The sequence below is a fragment of the Colletes latitarsis genome, chromosome 7 (assembly GCF_051014445.1).
Source record: "Colletes latitarsis isolate SP2378_abdomen chromosome 7, iyColLati1, whole genome shotgun sequence".
NCBI lineage: Eukaryota > Metazoa > Arthropoda > Insecta > Hymenoptera > Colletidae > Colletes > Colletes latitarsis.
The window spans coordinates 9,435,645-9,461,940 of NC_135140.1; the positions used below are offsets into that span (position 1 = coordinate 9,435,645).

General features: G+C 34.9%; 1 protein-coding gene across 6 annotated transcripts in view; it reads left to right on the top strand.

The window, feature by feature from the left end:
• Window positions 1–230: 230 nt before the first annotated feature.
• Window positions 231–26,296, top strand: part of LOC143343679 (protein amalgam) — a 277,114-nt gene continuing 251,048 nt past the window's right edge. For 4 of the 6 annotated variants that reach the window (XR_013079998.1, XM_076768819.1, XM_076768816.1 and 1 more), the window contains exons 1-2: window positions 231–507; window positions 18,341–19,572. Coding sequence is in view for 5 of the 6 variants with exons in the window: in XM_076768819.1 (XP_076624934.1) it covers window positions 19,503–19,572 (70 nt within the window). In the remaining variant the exon portion in view is untranslated. Of the gene's footprint in view, window positions 508–701; window positions 827–3,973; window positions 4,052–18,340; window positions 19,573–26,296 lie in introns of those variants that run through there. The other 2 variants (XM_076768818.1, XM_076768817.1) reach the window with 2 other exon arrangements.

Genomic DNA, 26,296 nt, shown 5'->3' on the forward strand with positions numbered 1-26,296 from the left:
ACTACCGAGAGGAAGACAGAGGGTTGTTTTTGTCACGAAGCAACGGATCGGGGAAGGTGTGGAAGACAGAGTAGGGTGGCTGCAGCCGAGAAGGGAGAAACCGACCGGGAATAGGAGAGGGGGGGTGGGTTTTGGGATTCTAGCGAAGGTGGCAGCGCTGTGGGCGGCCAAGCCGAGAAACATGGATGGGGTGGCCCCGCAAGCTCTCTCAGTCGCGGACAAACCGCCACGCGAGGATTACGTCGGACGTAGTATCGCGTGGGAGGAATTTCTCTCGGAGAACGTTATCACCGTACGAACCACCCACGGCGTTCACCGACCCCCTTAATCCCTCCTAGTGACGAATATACCGGGTCATTGAGTTGTGAAAAAATCCTGTTCGATCGTTGTACCTCCGTCGACGGCGGACCTCGACAGCCACGTGGTGGATAAAAGTAGCAGATCGCGCGGGCGTCGCAAGAAGGATCCGCGTCTCGTCGCGTAACCGGCGGTCCACGCGTGAAAACGGTGCGTATCTGTGCTGGACACCGGGTATTCAGATCCGGTCGACGTCCCGGTTTCGTTCAGAGGCGATGCTTCGACGCGACCCGCGGCACGCAAGCTTTGAATTTCACGTCGAGAGCGAGGCAGGAAGTTTGGAACCGCCACTCGATAACATTTGTTTGCGGTCCTCACGGCGGGACCGCTTCCGGGGGGGCGCAATAGATTTCGCGCTGACACGGGAAGACCACGGATGCTGTTCTTTAAACGCGACTCGATCCTCTTTGGGACCTTGAATCGAGCTGTAATCAAGAGAACCCTTGGAAACTTTACGGACAGTTTGAACGTACGTGATCGAAACGGAGAAGAACACGGACTTGTGTGGCCACAGTTAGATGGTGTCGAAGATGCCTTACCCCCTAAATCGTATAATGATTCGTTGCAACCGAGATTTAGAATTTTAGGATAGAATTAACTTCTTTCTTTTTTTTCGTGGTATAATTCGAATTTAATTTTATTGCAAGTGATTTCAGTGAAGTTTAATTATTGCTTTATTTTGGAGCACAACGATCGTTGCAATCGTTGCAATGGTAGGAGTTTTAGAATTTAGGGATAGAAACGAATGGGGGAGGGCAAAATTTGAATTAGTTTTGTATAATTCCTCTCATTTTCTTCTTGTGATATAATTGGAATTTAGTTTTATTGAAAGTGAGGTTTAATTACTGTTTTATTTTGTGATCGAAACGAACTGGGGGAGGGGGATTTAAATTAATTTTGTATAATTCCTCCCCTTTTTTTCTCGTGGTATAATTCGAAATTAATTTCATTGAAAGTGAGGTTTAATTACTGTTTCATTTTGGAGCATAACAATCGTTGCAACGGTTGGAGTTTTAGAATTTTGAGATAGAAACGAACGGAGGGGAGAGGGGACAAAATTTGAATTAATTTTGTATAATTTCTCCCTTTTTTTCTTGTGGTATAATTCGAATTTAATTTGATTGAAAGTGAAATGATTTCAGTGAAGTTTTGGAATTTTAGGATAGAAACGAATGGGAGGCAAGGGATTTGAATAAATTTTGTATAATTCCTCCCCCTTTTTTCTCGTGGTGTATTTCGAATTTAATTTTACTGAAAGTGAAATGATGTCAGTGAAGTTTAATTATTGCTTTATTTTTGGAGCTCGACCGACAGAGCGATATCCAACGATATTATACGAATTAAAGTGTAATTTATATCGACAGAAAATTCCTGTTTGCTTAATTTCGAAATTAATTACGAAAATATAAAATTCTGCGAGATTTGAAAACGGATCGATGCAATTATTCGAAATAGGTTAACGAGTGTTTGAATAAATTTTTAAAGTTGGCTCGACCAACGCGATAATTATATTTTTCATAAATTTCGGAATTTCGCGATTAACCCATTATCGCCACAAATTATTTCCGCCGCTGTACCGCGATTAATCTGATTTTTCGCGAACGTCGAACAGTTGGAAACTTTAAATGTTCGCGACCGAATTCAAGTGAGAGGAACGATTTGAACGGAGATTAAACGTACTTTCTTCCGCTCGGAATATAACAACGAAAGCGGTACGCATTTTCATTTTTTCTTTTTTTTTTTTTCCCTACAATTTTCCCGTCATTGTAGTCGCCGTAATTAAACGCTTCTTTGTAAACGTTTAACAAAAAGCAGTTTCAGTTTTCGAGATTGAAAGTTAATGGAAAAAATAAATTGAGCGAGGTTCGAATAATTTTTATGTAGGCGTCGATTTTTCAGCCTCTCGTGCCCCGTTCGAAAAACTTTAAAATCGAATATAGTCGAAACAATGGCGGAAGGAATAAATCATTTTGTCGTATTATTTAAATTGAACAACGTTTGATGTAGTTCCTTTTTTCTTTAAGTAAAACGTGATAAATTAATTTAGAGCGGCGACTCGGGGCTCAGGTTGTTTCCTTTTGTGCAAATTTATCAGAACGCAATTAGCTGGCCAATTACGACGAGAGTTGCGCGCAAGTCGTCGATGTTAGACAAAAACTTGCACGCTTCGAGGATTTTATTTTATTCCTCGTTTCGCGGCCAAGAATGTCTCGCTCGAACGGTGCATATTTCCTACAATTTTCTCTTGCTTTAAAAATGTACAAACGTGCGATAACCTCGTGATAAAAATTAAACGAGGATACCCACAGTGGTGAAAGTTATTTGCAAGTCTGTTGCTAGGAAGAACACGAAGCTATAGTATTTATTAACGTCCTCAAAATTCGTATTTAAATTTACAAATCGAGAGGTAAAAAATGTCAATGAATAATCGAAAGTTGGTAATAGAATTTTAATATCGAAGAAGAATGATCATGAAAAATAAAAAAGTACCGTCGAAGAAGTGTCCAAGTGACTATTAATAAAGATCAGTCAACAGAATATAAACATCGGAGAAGAAACCAGAAATGATCAAGTTCATCGACCACCATTAAACTCACAATTTTGTTTAGAAACAAGAAACAGGGAACAAGATTGAGATATCCAAGCGAAGTTAATTAATGAATGATTAGGAATTAATATCAGAAGAAGACTGTACAAGAATGGCCAGAAACGTTCGAATAAAAAACAAAACGCTATGCTGTTAATGAATAATTGAAAAATAAAAAAGTAACGTCGAAGAAGTGTCCAAGTGACTATTAATAAAGATCAGTCGACAGAATATAAACATCGAAGAAGAAACCAGAAATGATCAAGTTCATCGACCACCATTAAACTCACAATTTTGTTTAGAAACAGGAAACAGGGAATAAGATAGAGATGTCCAAGCAAAGTTTATTAATAAATGATCAGAATGTACAATTAAACTACCATTGCCATTAAAGTCACAATTTTGTTTAGAAACGAGGAACAAGGAATAAGATTGAGAAGAAGAGTTCAGAAACGAGGATATAATATAAATTCGATTTAAGATTTAAAAATCAAGTGTATTTACTAGTTATCAACGACCGTAAAGCACTCGACTTAATTTTCAAGTAAGATAGAAAAGGGATGAAAGAGGAAGACGAAAGATCGTAGGGTCAACGAACGATCAAAATTCGATCGTGAATATTAATATGAGAGATATAGAACGAGACAGCGTGGCGGCTGGAAACGATCAACAGATTTCTATCTGGTCGCGGACGTCGAATGAAAACTTGACGGTGGGCAGAATTTAGCCAGAAAATCTGTCAGAAACTCGTTAGAAAATGGAGCAGTAACGCGACGCGACAGACCAATCTCCTTTAACGTCGTTCCCGTTTTGAGCTTGTCAGATTAGATGGGATCGTGTAACGTACAGTGTACTGGTGACGTACTTTTCACGGTGAATGGCCCATTCTCCATCGGTTACCATCCCCCACGTGGTCCTGATGATTTTGTGAGATGTATCGTTTGCTCGATTAAGTGTAAAGTGAAAGACCCCGGGACTCGTCGGTATCTGGATTTAATCAAGTGTAACGATAAAGTGATCGCAGCTGGAGTGCCAACGCCGAGTTTCAGGATTTCTTCCTGCCTCACATCTAGACGCCGATTAATTCCGAATGTCTCGTTCCGCCAAGTATTTGGAATTATTTTAATTATCTCTAAACGATACGATCCTTATTATATCGTGGACGAAATTAGCAGCGCGTTCCAAGCGTTTTCGACTATTTCTGGGGCCATCGTTAAGCGCAGATTTGGGAATACCAAATAAGAGATTTTTCGAAGTTTAACTGATTAACGAATTAAAGACACTCTATTCCAAGATCACGGGCGCTTGGTTATAAAAATATTTCAATCGATATAATTTTTTATAGTATTTTTCTCTTCGATTGTGGTAAATCTTTTTTCGATGAGTCGATGGACAGAGAAAACGATAATTTTTCCTGACCCCGATAAGTGTACATTTCGATCAGAAAAACGTAAATATTATTAACTTAAACTTGTCTTATTAAAAACGTTATAATAATTATAGAATATCGAAAATTTGATATCCCAAATCTGGAATGGAAATTGACCATAAAATATAATTATTATTATATTATGTATTTTCAAACTCACCAGCTTGAGTCGTTTCAACGTTTCGGGAATCTTAAATATTTCAAGTATTGACTGTTTGAATATTTTAGGAGTCTTGAAAGCCTTAAATGTTTTAGGAGCCTTAAAAGCTTAGAACATTAAAAAATTAGTAATTATTAACGTTGACTTTTTCCTACAATTGAACTTACAACGATGGTCGTTTACACTTGGATTCGACTAATATAAGCTGATGCGTAGTTTGGAATAATTTTTCTGTGTTTCGTGTTGTGGGGATAGTTCAATAGTCGTGTTGCGTATGTCGTAAATTGGGAATCGACGTACGAAATAACGCGTGATTTTCAGTCGAGTATCCGGAACGAGGTACTAGGAAGCACGGCCTCTATTATTGATCAAATTTTGTAGATGACTGGGCTCAAAAGGTTGTAACTTGCTACCGAAACCTGAATTCACACTCGCCTAGATTCCACTTGCCTCTGCAATTATTGAAAAATATCTCTTCTGACAATATATTCACGAGGATATCAATTTTTCTTAAATCTCTTTCCACTTTTTTCATGGAAACAAAAGTTATACTCACACGACTCTCGTTAAAAAGATTCAAAGCTTTTAAATTGCACATGTCGAACGGAAGCTGTATTTTATTTACAGTGCTTTATTAAATGACAGGACAATAAATTTCCTATTATTCGCGAGTAAACGGAAATTTATAAAAAGTCTTCAAAGAATTTTGCAAAATTGGGGTGACAGAAGGTCTCAAATTTTGTCGTAAATTTTCAGAAATTTTGAAAGTTCTAAACAAGTCTTTCGTAGCTTGGATATCTTGAAAATGTTAAATGTTTTAAAAACGATAAAAAGCAAACTCAAATACGAAATGTTTGCAAGGAACGTAAGATAAAATTTGATCAATAGTATCGACATTCGATCCATTTCGTATTTTCTACGTATTTAATAATACTGATTTATATCATACAAATGCGTATTGTTTAAGGACGGAACACCGGAAATCTCGTAATTTCGAAAGTCGAAGCTTTCTGCTATTTTTGTAACTGGAAACCCTCGAAACTCAGGTAAATACGAGAATACTGCGACAATATGAATTTCATTTTATTTAAGTAATAATAATCCGAGTCTGTGCCTGGATTTAAAATTTATATTAAACAGAACGATTTCAGAAATATTTTAATCTTAATGCAATTATATTTAAAATATTGCGTAACGTATTAATAGAAAATATGTAATAAAATTCAGTAATACAAATTGGGTGTAATAAAATAGAAAAATACGATAAAGATAGTAAATATATTAATAGTGGCAATTTAGTGGGATTCTTACGGCTAAGAGACTATCAAGTTTCCGAATATATATAGCCATAGTGTTCTTAGAGGTAACCAAACGCCATCTCTCTTCATAATATCGATACGGTTACGAGGTTTTGATAGTACACGAAGAACTGGACTAACGCCAGATTTAACCAAATAGGAAGCGGGTAATCCGATAAAATACAAGTTTGCTTCCTTCCAGGGGGCGCGAAATGCATTCTACAATTTTATTGCTACATCAGAAATTTTCTTCAGCGTTTTAGATTAATGCATTGGCGCCATATTTTTATTTATATACAGCGATGCACATAAACTGAGAGTCGAGTGAAATATTCAAAGAGTAAATTCAGAAAAATATTTCAATCGTTTTGCGATAAATATTTAAAGTTGTGTTTAAAAACAGTATTTCATTTGAAAAATAGCAACAGTTACGGAGCCTCGCTTTGAAACGTTCAATTTATTTTAATTCGATATCCGTACGATTTATTCGAGCATCGTGTACGATTATATGATCGCGACTGTTAACCGTCCATCATGGAAATTATGATAGATTGCTAAAAACTTAAACGAAGATGGACGTAATTAAATTAAAAAAAATTCCTTTAGTGACTCTCGCGATCCCAATTAAATCAGTCTGTGTGTCTTCTTGAAGAAATCCACAAATAACCTCGAAAACTCCATAGAATTGGAAGTATTGCAATATTTAAACGATGGTGATTTCGCGAATTCGAACGGTTATTTTTGCAAAGATAAAATATAAAAATTTTGTTTCCTGTATTATTTCTAACTTTCGATACAACGCGAAACGAACGGAACCGCGTTGTAGGAGGGTTGACCGTACTATTATCCCGCAAAGGGTGAAACGTTATCGCGCGTCCGGATCAGTTGACCACAGAAATTAATTTTCTGATTAGCCACTGTTCTACAATCAAGAGTTTATCGTTCGACCATAGAAATTAATTTTCTCATTAGTCACTGCTCCGCCTTCGCGGGGTTTGTCGTTCGACCATAGAAATTAATATTCTGATTAGTCACTGTCGCGTTTTGAAGAGTTTCCAGGGGGGGCAGACGGTGAAGCGTACCTCGTCAGTACTTCTACAAGAAGGCAACACGAAACTTTCGTAAAAATGTTTATGACGCCCAACTCATAAGCGTATTCACCCCGTCGCGGACCGAAGTTGACGTTTCCCAACAATGCACCGATGTTTTCTTAAGAATACCTTCGACAACGATTTCCAAAGAAGGTGCAATCCCCAGAGGGTGCCTCAGAATCTAAAGGGGATGGAGAAAAAAATTCACGGTACAGAAAAATGTGGATAACTTCTGTTTCTGTGAAATAAATTCGTCGCAAGGTTTTGAAATCTTCGTAAACGAAATAACAATAGAATAGAATTCCCATAGTAGTCCTTTTAGATACACGAGGTTAAAACAGTGCATATTCTGATATTAGTTTCACGAATTCTTTTTTTGTATTATTAAAAATTTCAATAGTATCTATTTTTTATATTCAACCCCATTTTTAGAATTGTCAATCGCTAGAAACTTTACATATTTTTAATTTTAAGCAGAATTGTTAAAAGTTGGGAGCCTTATATTTTCTAAATTTTAGGGAGAATTGTTAAGGATAGGAAAATGTTAAAAAGAATTGTTAAATGTATACCTGAAATTTTCTCTGAAAAATGATCAGAAATCCTGATTAATATTTGACACTCGTGATATTCAAGAATCTAGTAACGATATTATTATATAATATTAATGAGAAATTTAATACTATGAAGTATAAAGTACATGGTGGATGTTCGTGAGAAAAAGAAACTTGATGTATAAGAAAGCTGAAATGAAATTTGAGGAATAACCTGATACTCAACCCATAGTATGTGCAATCCAAGTTCCTCTGAAATATCTGCTTACATTTTTCCCCCCACCCAAACTAATAATTTCAATGGAATTCCTTTTTTTTTTACTGCAATATTGCCTTCAATATTTTATATATACAATTTCATATATTTTCATATTGCAATAACCAACAAATTAAAATGACATACAATGAATATCAATACGTGTATTTACTACAAAAAGGTATCACCAATCTCGTTTTTTTTTTATTTGAATATTAGTTTTGCTTTGTCCGTGAAATTTCACTAGTATTTTTTAAAAGGCACGTTATTTGAGAAAATGTTCAATATTTTTCTTGTTGTGTTTCCGGTCTATTCGCGCTGAATACGAAACCATGTCATTCTTTGTTTCGAATGAATAGAATTTGAAAAATCATAGGCATCGGTGGCGTGTGTTTTTTTTCACCGAACTGCTCCTGTTCTTGTATTTCTTCAATAAGTTTCTATTTTTGTATGAAAAGCGTACACAAACAAATGTATGAAGTTTGAAAAATACATTGTTTTCAGAGTTTAGGAACAAATAAAAAACTGTCTCAACAGTTTCACAAATAAACAATTTTTAATTAAACGTATCAAACATGAATTTCGTTTCTAAGTTGTTCTTATTAAAAAAAAAAAGAGGAAAATTGCTGTCAATTATCAAATATTCCAATGCTCGATTTAATAATCGAAAGTAAAAAATTTCTAAAAGGATTGTTTATGAATATTTATAAAGTATTTTTTTACGGTATTATCAATTTTTCAATTTACTTTAAATAGGAAAATAGAACAAATAGATAAAATAATAAATATCGCGTGATTTAAAAAACCCATATTAGAAAATCTTAGGCTCGTGTCTGTTTTCTAATAGCTTTCTACTTATTATTCATTTTGTTTGGAATATATTTGCCGTGACATTTCAGAAACGAGACATCTAAAATTAAAACGTAAACCCGACAATCTATAATGATATAAATTAATGTTGTTTCAGTACTTACTTCTGGTAATGACATTTTGATGAAAGTTGAATGATTAACTTCATTATTCATGTAAACAATTTCCTTCTGTGGCAGCTTTGCTGTTCCAGATTTGAGTGGAAGTTGTGTACATAAAAACTGTGCATCTAGGTCAGAGCACTGAAATTATGATTAATTTCTAATAGTCGTATCAATTTATATTTTTCTATATTACAGAGAAAATTCACCAGATTCTAATTTCAAAAAGTCGTCAATTACGTTTTTCTTTCTAAACATATTATCGATTATTATCGAACCTCCTTCTATTTATGATAGTTTGTGACAGTAATTAAACACATGTCAAAATTAATTGTACTAATTAATGGGTATCAATAAGTGTCAAATCGTGTACACGAGTAGGAATTTTCAACGTAAATTTGTCGATGGCATTGACATACGTTTCAGCATAACTTCAGTAATGATATTCATTATTAATTTGTACAATTTACAATTCCATAACTTGAAGATTACTATATTATGTTTCCGTAAACGTGTTAGTATGTTTAACATTAAGGCTCATAAATTCATCAAAGAAGCGAAATTTTAGTTAACTTTCGTGTCTATTATGAATATAACTTTTCAACTAAATTTCAGACCGTGTACATCTTGAAAACAAAACTGATTACGAAACTACGCGATGAAAATTAATTTTATAGCTTCTCTTTATGTTTCCCGGGGGAATCATTCTCCAGCATAGTTTAACTACGTGTATTCTCAACACAGTGATTTTTAAATTTTCCAATTTCTCATTTCCGTTGATAATGAGAATGGAACTATTCCAATAATTTAAATGCATTCTAATGAATTTCGAATTTAATCATTCGTATATCATTATGGTAATTTTATTAATTCTAATACCACTATCAGAGTATTATTATTCGAGTACTATTATTTAAATAAAAAAGTATTCTTGTATTTGCATTATAGAATAAAATATATTGGAAAATAACAAAAATCTATAAAATTGTATTCGAACAACGGATAATCAATAAAACAAAAGCAATTTATTCGTGCAGTTTATCTGATCGAACACTTCAATTTTTATTTGTTCATTACGAAATAACCTATTCTATAATTGAATTTCCTATTTTTATTATTCGCATTTAATTATTCATTAATTCGTTCCTGCCATAAAGATCGAATATTAAATTTTAGGCATCATTTCAAAAATATTTAAGCAAAAATTACTCGACAATATCTACAATCCTCTTATCGATGATACCAACAATATTCTTAATCGGAAAATCGATTTCTTTCTCCCTATAATAGATCATATACAAGGTGTTTACCTACAGGTGGGCAATAATTTACGGAGTGATTCTATAGGCCGTTGCAAGACGAAAATAAGAAACGACGAAATCGTATTTGAAATCTTACTTCAGAGTTATTATTTGTCGAATATATTTAAAAAAGTTACGATTCTATTGAATTCTTCCTATATTAGAGAAAGCCCTGGAAAAGTTAAATACTTTATGTATCTAATATATTTTTAAAAAACTATAAAATGACAGGATGCAATCATTATTTCATTTAAAGTAAGATCAAACACGATATAACTTAGATCATAATCGCGTATCAAACGAGTACGAACATTTAATCGTATTTAACACGATTTTATACTCTATTAGAGGTAAGTTAAAAACAAATTATATCGTGTTTGGTCTTATTTTAATCAGAAAACTGTCACCGAAACATCGATGAAGGTTTCATTGAAAAAAAGAAACAAAAATAAAAAAGTTTCATCTTTGCATTATGTACTATATATCTATTGTCTCGCCGATATTCGAGCCCAGATCAGGTTACACTACTCGACGAGCTTCTTTGACGCGTCAAGGGGAGTCCCGTCACAGTAGTAAGAATGACCTTTCACTTATCCGATCGAACACGACTTGCAGTTATCCGAGCATTGCCGTAAATCCTGTATCCTTAATCATATAAATTCAGAACTTGGTATATTCGATTACAGGAAACTCAGGGCGAATATTCTCAGGCCCGTTTGAAGTATGTCCATTACACGGAATAACGAAACCGTACTTGAACTGATTGCGATCGTGATTGTCCCCGTGACGTATTATGCAAACGTTTCGCGTTGTTCTTAGAGGCGAAGGCATTCGGTGTACGCGTGCTCGGGAACTTCGATCTCGCAGTTACGATTGCTTAGTTGGCAGGAAGCTGCCACGCAACCGTTGAATTAGTACACTGATGAAAGACCATTTTCCCGGTGATCGAAGCACCAGCAATTTCCCCTCGAATAGACTTCCTATCGCTTCGACCATCCGTTTCCAGAGTAGCGGCACTTTTGTACTCTCTTTCCCGTGTGTCACTGGTAATGTCGACGTTGTGCAAATACCGTTTGCGCGTGTTTTCGTGTGTAATACTCTGCGACAGATAGAATGGCCAGTCTTAAGCGCCCAGTGTCCCCTTTAAAGGAGAAACATTCTTTTTTACTGGAATTAAAATTCACACTAGGTACCCTGCGACTTTCAATACGAAATTAAGACTCGAACAAAGGACACTTCCGGTTGGAAACTTTTTCATGACATTAAGAAAAGGATATTACGTTCAGCGATGATTTACTTTAATTTCTTCAATCTGGAATATTTTCTGATTTTGGTCAATGGAACTGACCCCTATCTCGCGTTGTGACTTTTGTTTTTTTTGCACCATGGTTTTATTTAAAGTGGAAAGTCGTGACCAGATTTTCGATCCTGTGTACCTACGTATTTTGCAATCGAAGAGGAGCGAATTTTTTTCTTTTTTACTACCACTCGAGATCTCACGTTCCTCTTTCAAACGTTTCTGTACTCGTCGACGACTGTGTCAGGACGTTATTGCCTCGTTTCCTTTGAAATTTAACGCAAGAAACTGGTATTGAAGTTTCTAGAATTTCAGCTCTCGACATTTGCATGCGATTCTCGTAAGAATATCCGACTAAACTTTAGTCGAATTCTATACGATCGATTTTGAGGGGTTTAATTACACATTCGTTGACTATAATTGTTTCCTAACATCGATAAATCTATCCAAGAAAAATAATTAAGCTGCCTTCACAATGCATTGTTATTAACTTGTCTAAAAATCAAAATTAGAAAATGAATTAAAGTACAATTAATCGCAATTAATCGCAATTAATTGTACTTTATGAATAACTTTTTCCCCGAATTCTCATCTTTTTTAAAATGTGTTTCAAGTTTTCTAGAATGTCTCGCTTAGAAATTATTCTAGAATTTTATAAAATCTTTATTTCTTTAAACACACGTCCAAATAAAGTGATATTTAAATATTAATCACGCATTAATGGGCTTGCAAGTTTATTTTTTCCACCGAGTTATTATTTATTCGATATTAAAACTATTTTTCACTGCGTATAATAATTTGTTAATTAGCTCGCGTTTAATTTGGAATACTTTTTCCAACGCGATCCATACAAATCCATCGAGCTGAAATTGAGTAAAGAACAGTCTGACTAACTCTCCGTAATTAAAAAGTTAATTTAATTACAAATTAATCGCTGCGCGGTGCTCGTGACTTTGCGAATAAACATTCTGAATAAAAATAGGGGCATTGCTGTGAAATAATCTGGCGACATTCATCAACAAATTTGAATTTAATTTAAACTGTGAATCCCCGAATAAATACGAGACGACAATTACTGTAACATAGAACATTTTTCATATAATTATTTTCCCCGCTCGCCTGGTGGAAATTGAATAAAATTAAAAGCGAGATACACGGTTCGTAAATATTCAATTTATTGGCAAGAATGTGCCCAGGACTAAATAATAATACCTAATATAAAAAAATAATTATGTCAAAGAAATTTAAGAGTTTTGTTGCTCTGCCATTCTGTTTGACGAGAACTACACACGCATATCGAACAATATGAATATCATTCTGTGGTTTCTGAATGATATCGAATATGTCGTTCAAATTTCATGGGTTTTAACATGATATTGCTTTACCAATATCATCCCATAGCATTGACGCGGGATTAAAATCCGGTAACTGAGCCCGTCACTTCATGACAGTAATGTCATTTTCATGTGAAAATTGTTTCGCTTCGCGGGAAATGTGTTTTGGATTACCGCTCGCTTGAAATGTCCAACCCTGGCGTAAAATATAACTCGCGTAAGGCAATAATACGTTCTGCAAATTGCCTATACAAATACGTTTAAACTCGATTTCCAAGCCATAATCGACCCATCGCTGACTTAAATCTCTTTCAAGAAATCTAAAACTTCTTTCTTATCGAACTAACTATAAGGAAATTTTTTTGAAGTGAAATATCCTGACGATGAAGTATTATTTTATCGAAAATTTTCTTCTTTTTATTGCAAACCATTTTATCGAGTTTTCGAATGTAATTTACTTGTAAAGATGAAGTATTTCATCCTTCTTTATTGTTATTATTCTGTTGTGATTTTTAATATCTCTGGTATTTAATATCATTGATATTCGATATTCTCTAGAATTTCTTCGAATCTTAGAAGTCGTCCAGCCAAGCGACGCAGGAGAAGTCTCATCCCTCGATTTTCCGAGCGCGAGCTTGTTTTGTTTATTGGTAAAACCAAAGCTGAGGGCACGAAAGAAACAAAAATCGACGTGTATGTGGCGTGTGGTTCCTTTCCACCGAGCCCCTCAATTCTGAGCAATGGCGGTATAATATTCTCCGGGGCTCTCTCGAATCGCTTTTTCCCGCGAATAAGATGTCTCCGCGTCGACGTTTATAGAGTAAACCGACAGCGAGACAATCTCTTCCCTCCCATCTACGGTCGGGAATTTCGAAGACCGACGGCCCAGTTGTCTGAATTCCACTCATATCCGTCCACTGGGATGGACGGTAATCGCTTCTTGCAAGGGAATGACACGAACTGTCCGACTTCAATTTTAATATACCTTTGCAGAACTATGGCGATCCCTTTTGGCGTACATAAAGTATTAGGTGTAGATACTCTACAATTTTTTAAATATAAATAAGTAAAGCGGAACAGTTACAAGTTAGGTCTGTATACAGGGTGTTCGGCCACCCCTGGGAAAAATTTTAATGGGCGATTCTAGAGGCCAAAATAGGACGAAAATCAAGAATATCAATTTCGTGACTGAGGCTTTATTAAAAAGTTATTAAAAAATTTAAAATCATTCTGAAAAAATTATTTTTGGTTGCGGGGCTCAGTTACAATCATTTTTGGTGGATACACATACCCCCGAAATCCTACGCACTTTCGAGAAAAAAATTCTTTGCAAAAAATCTAATGTGAGGCCAGAAATGCTTCCTTGAAAGTTCATGTGAATCTTTGAAATGCCATAACTCCTGAACGGATTGGACGATTTTAATATTTCGAAAAGCAAATGACGCGTATTTTAGCGAAGAATATGTAGAAAATGCAAAAATATTCGAAAAATTGTTCCTTGACCCCGCAAAATGAGAAAATCCCCATAACAATGGGCCAATTTTCAAATTGCCATAACTCTTGCAATAGTGAATATATTTTAATGAAACTTTTTTCTGAAGTAGAACTCATGGGCATTGCAAAAAGTAATAGACAACTTTTCTGTAGGGCGTCAAACAAAATTACTAAAAATGAAAAACGAATTTTTAAGAAAAATCAACAGGTGCTCAAATTTTTCGGTGAAATTGAAAAGTTTCAAATCGTTCTGGAAAAATTATTTTTCGTTGCAGGGGTCAATTGCAATTATTTTTGGTGAATAGACATACCCCCGAAATCCTACGCACTTTCGAGAAAAAAAATCCTTACCGAAAATGTACAGTCTGACCATACATTGACATGTTTCACTTAAATTTATCGGTGAAATTAAAAAATTCTAAATCGTTCTGGAAAAAATATTTTCGCTTTCAGGGGTCAATTATAAGCACTTTTAGTGAATAGACATACACCTGAAATCCTACTCAGTTTCGAGAAAAAAATTCAAATATGTGCCGAAAGTTTTTGGTGGAAAAAAAGAATTTTGAATCGTCTTGAAAAAATTATTTTTAGTTGCAGGGACCAATTACAATCATTTTTGGTGAATAGACATACCCCCGAAATCCTGCTCAGTTTCGAGAAAAAAATTCTTTGCCGAAAATCTAATGTGAGGCCAGAAATGCTTCCCTGAAATTTCATCTGAATCTTTGAAATGTTATAACTCCTGAACGGATTGGACGATTTTAATGTTTAAAAAAGCAAACAACGCGTATTTTGATGGAGAATATGTAGAAATCGTAAAAATATTCAAAAAATTGTTCCTTAACCCCGCAAAATGAGAAAAACCCCATAAAAATGGTCCAGTTTTCAAACTGCTATAACTCCCGCAATACTGAATATATTTCAATGAAAGTTTTTTTCTGAAGTAGATCTCAAGGGTACTTATAAAAAAGTATTACACAACTTTCATATAGCGCATCAAACAAAATTACTAAAAATGAAAAACGAATTTTCAATCAAAATCGACAAGGGGGTAGGTGCCTAAATTCTATAACTGCCACGACTCAATCTGAACTACGCTCATATCCACAGGGTGCCTCAGTAATCATAGTACAACAGCGGCGGGAGTAATATAACGTAAAAAAATAAGTCGAAAATGTAGAATAAAAATTTACAGTGTCTGAATTGCAATAGATTGGTCGCGTCACTTACTAGCGATCATTAGACTCATCGATAAGCTCTTATTTGGTATATGTAAAAATACAGAAAAATTTATGAACGGAATTAATATTAAACGATATATCCCGCAAATAATCGACGTGTTTATACAGAGCTAACTTATAATTACCCCACTTTATTTATATCTCAAAAACTCCCGGCTATCTACACCTAATATTTTCCATAGACCAAGAAGGATCGCTCTGCTATCGTTCCGCGAAGGCAGATTAAAATCGAAGTCGAACAGTTCGTGTCCTTGCCTTGTTAGGTCAATCTTAAACTGCAGAGTTATACGCACGGACTCTCGGGCTACTTTAGTCCCTCAGAACTTAGAGGCGCACCTGCTAGACGCTATATCTCTGGAACTTCGAACTCGGTATCGCGTGGCCGACGGGGATAGAAAGAGCCAATTACACCTCGTTCCTACAGAATTGGACGAATACATACAAGGCGCTTAAGACGCCTTAACTACCCTAGGATTTGTACCGGCGTGCTCTAACCGTCGAGATTCGTTTAAGCGCCCTGTCCGGCCTGTCTCAATCACCGGTGCCACGGTGCTGCACACTATACGAGTATGATTTCATCCTGCGGATAGAACTTGTCAGTGACAAGACACGCTTCCCACGCTGCACAGTATCCACGCCCAAAACCGGGACAAAACTATTCCGAAATTCGATGTTCAAACTCGCGCCGCTTTGTTAATTTGCACCCAAAAGACAGTCTTGACCCTTTAATCGACCGCAAAACTGGTCAAATATCTTTTTTTTTATCGTATTCTGCTCATCGAGGGGGTAAAATGTGTCGAAGGAACCATAAGCAAGAACACGACTTTCGAAAAGTCTCAAACTCACTTTATTATAAATGTTTTTATATTTTTCGAATAATGTTACGTATATATGTGTTATTGAAAAATACATTACGTTGTATACGTAATAAATAATTCTATGAATAAATGTAAAAATGTATGATGTGTTACTATCTTATTATTTATTGTACGGGTATCATAAATATTAATAGTATTGTCGCCTTTCAAAAGCATAATCATTTAGAAATATATCATAAGTATTGTATTATACATAATACATATTTTTTTTTAAGTAATTTTATATCCTCTTGTTTCTCTTCTTTCTTGTTTGGTCGTAATCTTCCTCTTTATTGTTAAAATTGTATTGTATTTTCAATAAAAATATTACAGACATTAACGAGAAAGAATATTAATAATTCTGATTTTATAATAGTAACTATCACTTTAATAAATACAGTAAATACAAGTGACCCCTTTTCCCACCCGTGGAAAAAATATTAATGGAAGATTCGAGAGGCCAAAATAAGACGAAAATCAAGAATACTAATTTATTGATGAAGGCTTCGTTAAAAAGTTATTAACGTTTAAAGTTCCGGCCGTACTGAATTTTTTTTCTAGAAAATGGGCAGGATTTCGGGGGTATGTCTATTCACCAAAAATGATTGTAATTAACCCCCGCAATGGAAAATACTTTTTCCAGAACGATTTGAAATTTTTTTTTTTCGACGAAAAATTTAGGCACCTACCCCCTGTCGATTTTTCTTAAAAATTCGGTTTTGATTTTTAGTAATTTTTTTTGACGCCCTATAGAAAAGTTGTCTAATACTTTTTTGTAGGTACACACAAGCTCTACTTCAGAAAAAAGTTTCATTGAAATATATTCACTATTGTAGGAGTTATGAACGTTCGAAAATCGGACCATTTTTATGTGGTTCTTCTCATTTTGCGGGGTCAAGGACCAACTTTTCGAATATTTTTGCGATTTGTACATATTCTCCATCAAAATACGCGTAGTTTGCTTTTTTAAACATCAAAATCGTCCAATCCGTTCAGGAGTTATGACATTTTAAAGATTCGCATGAAATTTCGAGGTAACATTTCTGGCCAGAAATTATGTTTTCGATGAAGAATTTTTTTCTCGAAACTGAGTAGGATTTCGGGGGTATGTCTATTGACCAAAAATGATTGTGATTGACCCCCGCAACCAAAAATAATTTTTTCAGAATTAATTAAAAATTTTTTTTTTCGTCGAAAAATTTAGACACCTACCCCCTGTCGATTTTTCTTAAAAATTCGTTTTACATTTTTAGTAATTTTGTTTGACGCTCTACAAAAAAGTTGTCTAATACTTTTTTATAGGTATCCATGAACTCTACTTCTCCCCAAAATTTCAATGAAATATATTCACTATTGTAGGAGTATATGGTCGTTTGAAGATTGGACCATTTTTATGGGGGTTTTCTCATTTTGCGGGGTCAGAGACCAACTTTTCGAATATTTTTGCGATTTGTACATATACTCCATCAAAATACGCGTAATTTGCTTTTTTAAACATGAAAATCTTCCAATCCGTTTAGGAGTTATGACGTTTTAAAGATTCGCAAGAAAATTTGGGCAGACATTTCTGGTCAGAAATTACATTTTCGGTAAGGAATTTTTTTTCCGAAAATGGTTAGGATTTCGAGGGTATGTCTATTGACCAAAAGTAATTGTAATTCACCCCTGCAATCAAAAATAATTTTCCCAGAACGATTTGAAATTTTTTAATATAATTTTTGAATAACTGTTTAACGAAGCTTCATTCAACAAATCGATATTGTTGATTTCCGTCTTATTTTGACCTCTACAATCGCTCGTTGAAATTTTTCCCAAGGGTGGCCGAACACCCTATCGTATATTAGTACATTCCATGCTAAAGGGTTGAAATACGTCGTACAGTAAAAATATTACAAACATCGACGAAGGAAGAATATTCATAATTCTGATATTCTAATTGTAACAATCATTTAATAAATACAGTAAATAAATGTTTGTTTCGTACCACTAGGAAGTACAATAACCATTATTATATTCCAAGAAAAATCAACTTAATAACAAAATTATTCAAACGCGTAAACGTCTAAAGAAACTCCTACGAACAACGTCCAAACGGATTATTTTCTTTCTGTTCCAGGCCCCGTCAAGCGTCCCGACAGCGCAGAACTTTTCACGGAACTACGTAATCCGACGAAACACGAAGTTTGGACGGGCGAATTAACGGTCGATTAATGTGCTCTATGACACCCGCTTAATAGCCCGTGATCGAACACAGCGATGCACGCGAACAACTGCGCGATTCCCCGCAAAAGCTTGATTTAAATGGACAGTCGAGAAGGGTCCATTTGTACGTTTTAATTCCCAGCAGGGGCGTAAGCGCGGAAACCAGAGAACGGTTGGAAAAGGGGAATCGAGAGAACTCTGGCAGCGTCGTCTGACGTGTGGCGTACGCGAACGGGGGATATGGACACTGTCGTAACCGGCGATCGCTTCGAGTAACAGGAGCGACGACGAATCGCGATCGGTTCGGAATTATGATCAAAACGAATTCCGATCGACGGATGTAGGAGAGCGCGTGGCTTCCGCGAGGGTGTAAAAGCTTGATCCCTCCGCCCCGGGAGGTCGATTCCCCCGCGATATTAAAACTCCAGGGGATCGAAATTACGGTGCACAACCGGTAAAACCGTACAAATGGATTCGACCAATCGATAATGCACGATTGTAAATCCTGGCTCGAAGCGGGCCGCGTGTCTAATGAATAATACAATTCCGCCGGTCGCGTTGAATCCTCGCCTCTTCAGTCATCCAGGGAAAGGCTCCGAGATAGAATCGTAGAATCCTTATCGACTGGAACCCCGGTACCTCCCCTCTGTTAGAAACCCCCGGAGCGTCGTGACGCGCGCGTCGATCCGCGTTAACGCTCTAAGACAACAGTGATTACAACGTTCTGGCAAGGATCGCGCGTGCGACGAATGGGAACGCCGAGCGCGCACGATCCACGAACGAGATCCACGCTGAAATCGGCGAAGGAATAAATGGTACTGCTGCCACTGGATGGGGATGCAACGTCGGTTCGCGAATTAGTTATGGTTCTGGATGGTGGTACGCGGGGATAAACCACGAGGAGAGAGCGTGACAGTGATGTGGGTGTACCCGGGATCCTCGTTCCGCAGTTTCCTACGGTCTTTGTGAATAACTGATAAGGAGGTCGAGGTGCGCGAAAATTCGTCGACGGGCACTTCTTGGCGGAAGAACGAGGATACAGAAGCGGCACACGGGGCGAAGAAGAGAGCGACAGCATGAAGGACCATCCTGGAAGATGGTTGTACGTTGTGCTGCCGTTGATCACGTTCCTTTCGCATCAGACCGGTAAGTTTGTTGTTCGATTTAGGCGGTATCGGGTATCGTGTTTGCGACAGAGGTTCGGGAAAATTTGCGCGACGGAAGTTTGCAAACGTTTCGGGGGAAGATATTTACTCGTGCCTTTGATTATATCGAATTCCCCGTAGCAGGGGGAGAATGGGGTAGTTAGGATTGATTGGTTCCTTATTTCTCGTTCGTTTTGTATGCCCATTTTCAATATCGATGATGATTAGACTGCGGATGTTTATGAAAATGCATATGCTTTTAGGAAATAGATAGAAGAGCGAAACCTAAATGGAAGTTTGTTGAATCACTAAAGGTCCTTAAAAATATATTTTTTATTTTGTATATTTTGGATATAGCATATGTTTTGCATATTTTTTGTAAAAACATGTGTCGAAATGTACTGTATATGTCATACAGGGTGTTCGGCTACACCTGGGAAAAATTTTAATGGGAGATTCTAGAGGCCAAAATAAGACGAAAATCAAGAATACTAATTTGTTGATAGAGATTTCGTTAAAAAGTTATTAACGTTTACAGTTCCGCCCGTAATGAATTTTTTTCTAGAAAGTGGGTAGGATTTCAAGGGTATATTTATTGACCAAAAATGATTGTAATTGACCCCTACAATCGAAAATAATTTTTCCAAAATGATTTGAAACTTTTCAATTTCACCGAAAAATTTAAACAGCTACCCCCTGTCGATTTTTCTTAAAAATTAGTTTTCCATTTTTGACAATTTTATTTGATGCCCTACAGAAAAGTTGTCTAATACTTTTTTGTAGGTATTCATGAGCACTACTTTAGAAAAAAGTTTCATTGAAATATATTCTCTAATATAGGAGTTATAACTGTTTGAAAATTGGACCATTTTTATGGGGTTTTTCTCATTTCTCAGGGTCATGGATCAACTTTTCGAATATTTTTGCAATTTCTACATATTCTCCATCAAAATACGCGTTGTTTGCTTTTTTAAACATTAAAATCGTCCAATCCGTTCAGGAGTTATGACATTTTAAAGATTCGCATGAAATTTCAGGGGAATCAATCGATGGTATGGTCAGACATTGTATTTTCGGTAAGGAATTTTTTTCTCGAAAATGAGTAGGATTTCGGGGGTATGTCTATTCACCAAAAATGCTTGTAATTGACTCCTGCAACTAAAAATAATTTTTTTAGAACAATTTGAAATTTTTTAATTTTGTCAAAAAATTTCACACATACCCGAATTTTTTTCTAGAAACTGGGTAGGATTTCAAGGGTATATCTATTGACCAAAAATGATTGTAATTGACCCCTACAATCGAAAATAATTTTTCCAGAATGATTTGAAACTTTTCAATTTCACCGAAAAATTTAGACACCTACCCCCTTGTCAATTTTTCTTAAAAATTCGTTTTTCAGTTTTAGTAATTTTATTTGACGTCCTACAGAAAAGTTGTGTAATACTTTTTTGTCGGTACCCATGAGCTCTACATCAGGAAAAAGTTTCATTGAAATATATTCATTATTGTGGGAGTATTGGCTGTTTGAAAATTGGGCCATTTTTATGTGGTTTTTCTCATTTTACGGGGTCAAAGAACAACTTTTTCGTTATTGTTAGAATTTCTACATATTCTACACTAAAATACGCGTTGTTTGGTTTTTTAAACATCGAAATCGTCCAATCCGTTCAGGAGTTATGCTGTTTTAAAGATACACATGAAATTTCGTGGAACGATTTCTGGCCTGAAATTAAATATTCGATAAAGAATTTTTTTCTCGAAAATGCGTAGGATATCGGGGTTATGTGTAATGACCAAAAATGATTGTAATCGACTCTTGCAACCAAAAATAATTTTTTTAGAACGATTTGAAAAATTTTTTTTTTTTGCCAAAAAATTTCAGCACCTACCCGTTTTTTTTCCTCGAAAGTGGGTAGGATTTCAGGGATATGTCTATTCACCAAAAATGTTTATAATTGACCCCTGCAATCAAAAATAATTTTTCCAGAACGATTTGAAATTTTTGAATTTCATTGTTAATAACTTTTTAACGAAGCCTCCATCAACAAATTGGTAGTCTTGATTTTCGTCTTATTTTGGCCTCTAGGATCCCCCATTAAAATTTTTCCCAGCGGTGGCCGAACCACCCTGTATATGTTTATTGCATTTCTTTTTATAAAATTGATGCTTATACGGGCTTCCAAATATCTATTTCAGTTTAGTAATTCGACGTTTGTATACGATAGTCATGGCAGACATGACAATACAGCTATTTATGCATCTCGTGAATCATTAATGGTAACAGTTCATAGATGCTACGAATTAATCAGTAATTTTGAAGTATTCTTGACAGGTGGGTTCTACGGAAACGAATTTTATGGAATCAGATTGTTAAGGAACCTAAAACAATTAAAGCATGCTATTCCAGCAAATACAAATATGCTGCATTCACATTTTGTAATGTTGAGCGTTTATTCTCAGCTTATAAATTGACTTTAACCCTTTATGTAAACTTTCAATCTCAACTGAATTATTTTATTTAATGTTGATTTTTATCAAATTGGTAAATGAAAATCAACTTTCCTTTAAAGCATTTGAAATATAATGAACTAATAAAAGATTACATTTTATAAATTTAAACAGCTTACAAATTGACTTTGACCCCTTAAGTAGACTTTCAATCTCAACTGAATTATTTTACTTAATGTTGATTTTTACCAAATTGGTAAATGAAAATCAACTTTCCTTTAAAGCATTTGAAATATAATGAACTAATAGAAGATTACATTTTATAAATTTAAACTGCTTATAAATTGACTTTAACCCTTTAAGTAGACTTTCAATCTTTTAAGTTTAAGTTTAATTTTTAATATGAAAGTTTTGAATTTGTTAACGTTAATAAAATGTTGTTTATTAAAATTGAAAAAGCTCACGTGGCTCGTTAGAAAAATACGGAACATGGCTAGATAAGGAGCTTCGAAAGCTTTTGGAATTATGGAAAAGGATCTATTTCATTCAGACGTTCGCGAGAGGCTTTAATTGCTATTACGTTCTAGTTGATTTCCATACAATGAATGGATTTATGAATAAAGGAGTATCAATCGTTAGACAGCTCGATGCGAATTCAAACTGCCAATAATTCCGACGAATCCGAATCGTTCAGTTGCAGGGAAAGATTTATAATTACAATCGATAGCGGGATCAATTTAATGGCATATTTAATACCGACATATTTATGCACATTCGTTCTGAAGTTAACCGTTTCAAAGTCACTTATTTTTCTAATTCGTAGAGCAATTTTTGGATAATTCTACCCCCGCTAAGTAAGCAACAAAACGATACTAAACGATCCTAGGTATTTACCTGTCGCTATTGTGCTAGCTGTACGCGGCATTAACGATATCATCTAATGGCAGATGAAATTTACGATAACGATAAATCAACCAAACCACAAATTACATTCCAAAGTAATTATACTTATTTATTCCTACAAAATAGAGTTTGGTATTTCAAAGACGGTTGACTCCAGAACAAATGTTCTCGAAAGTTTCGTCGTTTCTTTTCACAAATTCTACGAATCTCTACAGTCCCGTGTCAATAATTCTGAAACACTACGTGTATTAACTTAGATTTAGATCCGAGGGTAGCGAAAGCTAATCGAAAACAATAAATCTATGTCCTGTTAATCGCATGGTGTTATTGCTTAATGTTTTAAATCATTAGACTGCTGATAAATGAGTTCAGACACAGTATTTTTTTTTTATTTTTGTAAATTATTAGACAAATACATTTATCAACTCAAAACTAATAAAATAGAACGAAATATCGTAAAATATGTAAGACTCGATAGTGATCTTAAATTCTTCTCAAATTTCCCGCGTCGTGACATAGATGGCAACACTAGATGACTATACAAAATGGACGAAACACGCTTACCCTAATTATTTTTCTGCTTGCAATAAATCTGCTATTAGCAATAAAGAAAAGAAACACTTGCTGTTCGATTCACCGGTGGGGAAACTCGATCAGTCTTGTTATTTTTGTTATAAATAGTTGAATGTGTTCCAACGCAATAATTGTTCGGGACATCGAGAGAAGGTTAGGCGGTAACAATTCCGACATACTGAAAGCACCCGTTATCGACGTTCCCAGGAATTTATAATTCCCACGGTGATGCAGTTGGTACACGTAAAACGACACGATGAATGGCAGTTTGAACATCGATCCGGAGGTAACGATTCCTTTCATCGCGTCAATAACTTGGAGATAGAAAATGCTTACCGCTGTTTGCGAGGGATTGCGGCGCGGGAAATAACGAGAGAGAATGTCACGCGCTAACAAAACGTCGAGCCATCTTACGATGCAAGAGCATCACTTTTTTTATGCAATCCTTTGCTATCTGTCGATGATTTCGAACCAGTTTCTTTCATAAATATTCGCGATCCATTATACGACGATGTAACAAAATAGAAGTCGTCCTTGTGGAAATTAATTACGAAACGTCGTAAAATTCTTAATTTTCTCAGATTTAAAATAACTAACGCAAAGGAAAATTTCATACGAAAATGAACAATGTTAAGCAGAGAACTTTAATTTTGGAAATACTTCAATATAAATGGGAATTTTCTTCGATTAACTGTAATTGTAAAGGTAAAATATATTGTTTTTTTTACTTGATTCAAACTATTCAAAGAATTTTAGTATTTCAACGTTCTCAAAATCAAAACTGTGGTAAAAGAGCATCACTTTTTTTATGCTATCGTTTGCATAATGAAACTATGAAACGTCGACTAAGAAATTCTTAATTTTCTCAGACTTAAAATAACTCACGTAAGGAAAATTCCATACGAAAATGAACAATGTTAAGCAGAGAACTTTAACTGTAGAGATACTTGGAATATAAATGGGAATTTTCTTCGATTAACTGTAACTGTAAAGGTAAAATATATTGTTTTTTTACTTGATTCAAACTATTCAAGGAATTTTAGTATTTCAACATTCTCAAAATCAAAACTGTGGTAAAAGAGCATCACTTTTTTTATGCAATCGTTTGCATAATAAAACTATGGAACGTCGACTAAGAAATTCTTAATTTTCTCAGACTTAAAATAACTCACGTAAGGAAAATTTCATACGAAAATGAACAATGTTAAGCAGAGAACTTTAATTTTGGAAATACTTCAATATAAATGGGAATTTTCTTCGATTAACTGTAATTGTGAAGGTAAAATATATTGTTTTTTTACTTGATTCAAACTATTCAAAGAATTTTAGTATTCCAACGTTGTCAAAATCAAAACTGTGGTAAAAGAGCATCACTTTTTTTATGCTATCGTTTGCATAATGAAACTATGGAACGTCGACTAAGAAATTCTTAATTTACTCAGACTTAAAATAACTCACGTAAGGAAAATTTCATACGAAAAAGAACAATGTTAAGCAGAGAACTTTAATCTTGGAAATACTTGAATATAAATGGGAATTTTCTTCGATTAACTGTAACTGTAAAGGTAAAATATATTGTTTTTTTACTTGATTCAAACTATTCAAGGAATTTTAGTATTTCAACATTCTCAAAATCAAAACTGTGGTAAAAGAGCATCACTTTTTTTATGCAATCGTTTGCATAATGAAACTATGGAACGTCGACTAAGAAATTCTTAATTTACTCAGACTTAAAATAACTCACGTAAGGAAAATTTCATACGAAAATGAACAATGTTAAGCAGAGAACTTTAACTGTGGAGATACTTGAAATATAAATTGGAATTTTCTTCAATTAACTGTATATCTAAAGGAAAGTTATAAAAATTATATTTTTACTTGATTCGATCTATTTTTTTTTTAATTCTAGTATTTCAACGTTTTCAAAATCAAAACTATGGTAAAAACACTTGAATGTCATTAAACAGAATACGAGCAGCTATAAAATATTTAATAAGAATTTATATTATAGACTTTCCGGAGAATATTATCCGTATAAGTAACGGAAGATTCAACGTTAATAATTTACGAAATAAATACATATGTAATTATTTTAATTTCGTCCGGTATATTCGTAGTATCAAATATGAGTGCTGCAACAGTTTACTATATTCATTTGTCGCATTTATGAACACGTGTATTAACTTCGCCTGAAACGGAACAATACCGCAAATTGCTTCCCATAAATTTCAAATTTTGAAACGTTTGGGAAACGAGGCTGTTTGTTTAATCTCGGAGTTGCGTAAAGATTAAAATTGTGCAATCCACAGAGAAATCTGAATCGATGGATTGTAAATCCATTTATTACATTTCATGGTTACGAATATGCACGCTCGCCGCCCGTAAAACTATATTCATAAATTGTCTCGCATACCTTCGAGATACTATATTTATTTACTACGTATACAGTAGTCTATAAAGCTTGGATTTTCATTTTTGCATAACAAAGTATAATTAATACGCAACTAGAACAAAGGTTCGAAGGGTAACGAAAGCGGGGAGGAAAATTATTCATTCCCACTCGAATTAAACAATTTTTTCGTTTCATTTGCTACACGTGGCTGAGCGTTATCTTGATGGGAAAAACATGTTTTCTGTCGAGCAAATTAAATCCGTATTTTTTTTTTCAATGTTGCAATCGCACCAATTACCGATAATAAACCTGCACGTTGATCGATCGATCGTGCTCCACCAGCTCGAAATGGATTATTCGAAATATTTTCCAAATTTCCTTATTTTTTACACAACATAAACCTCTC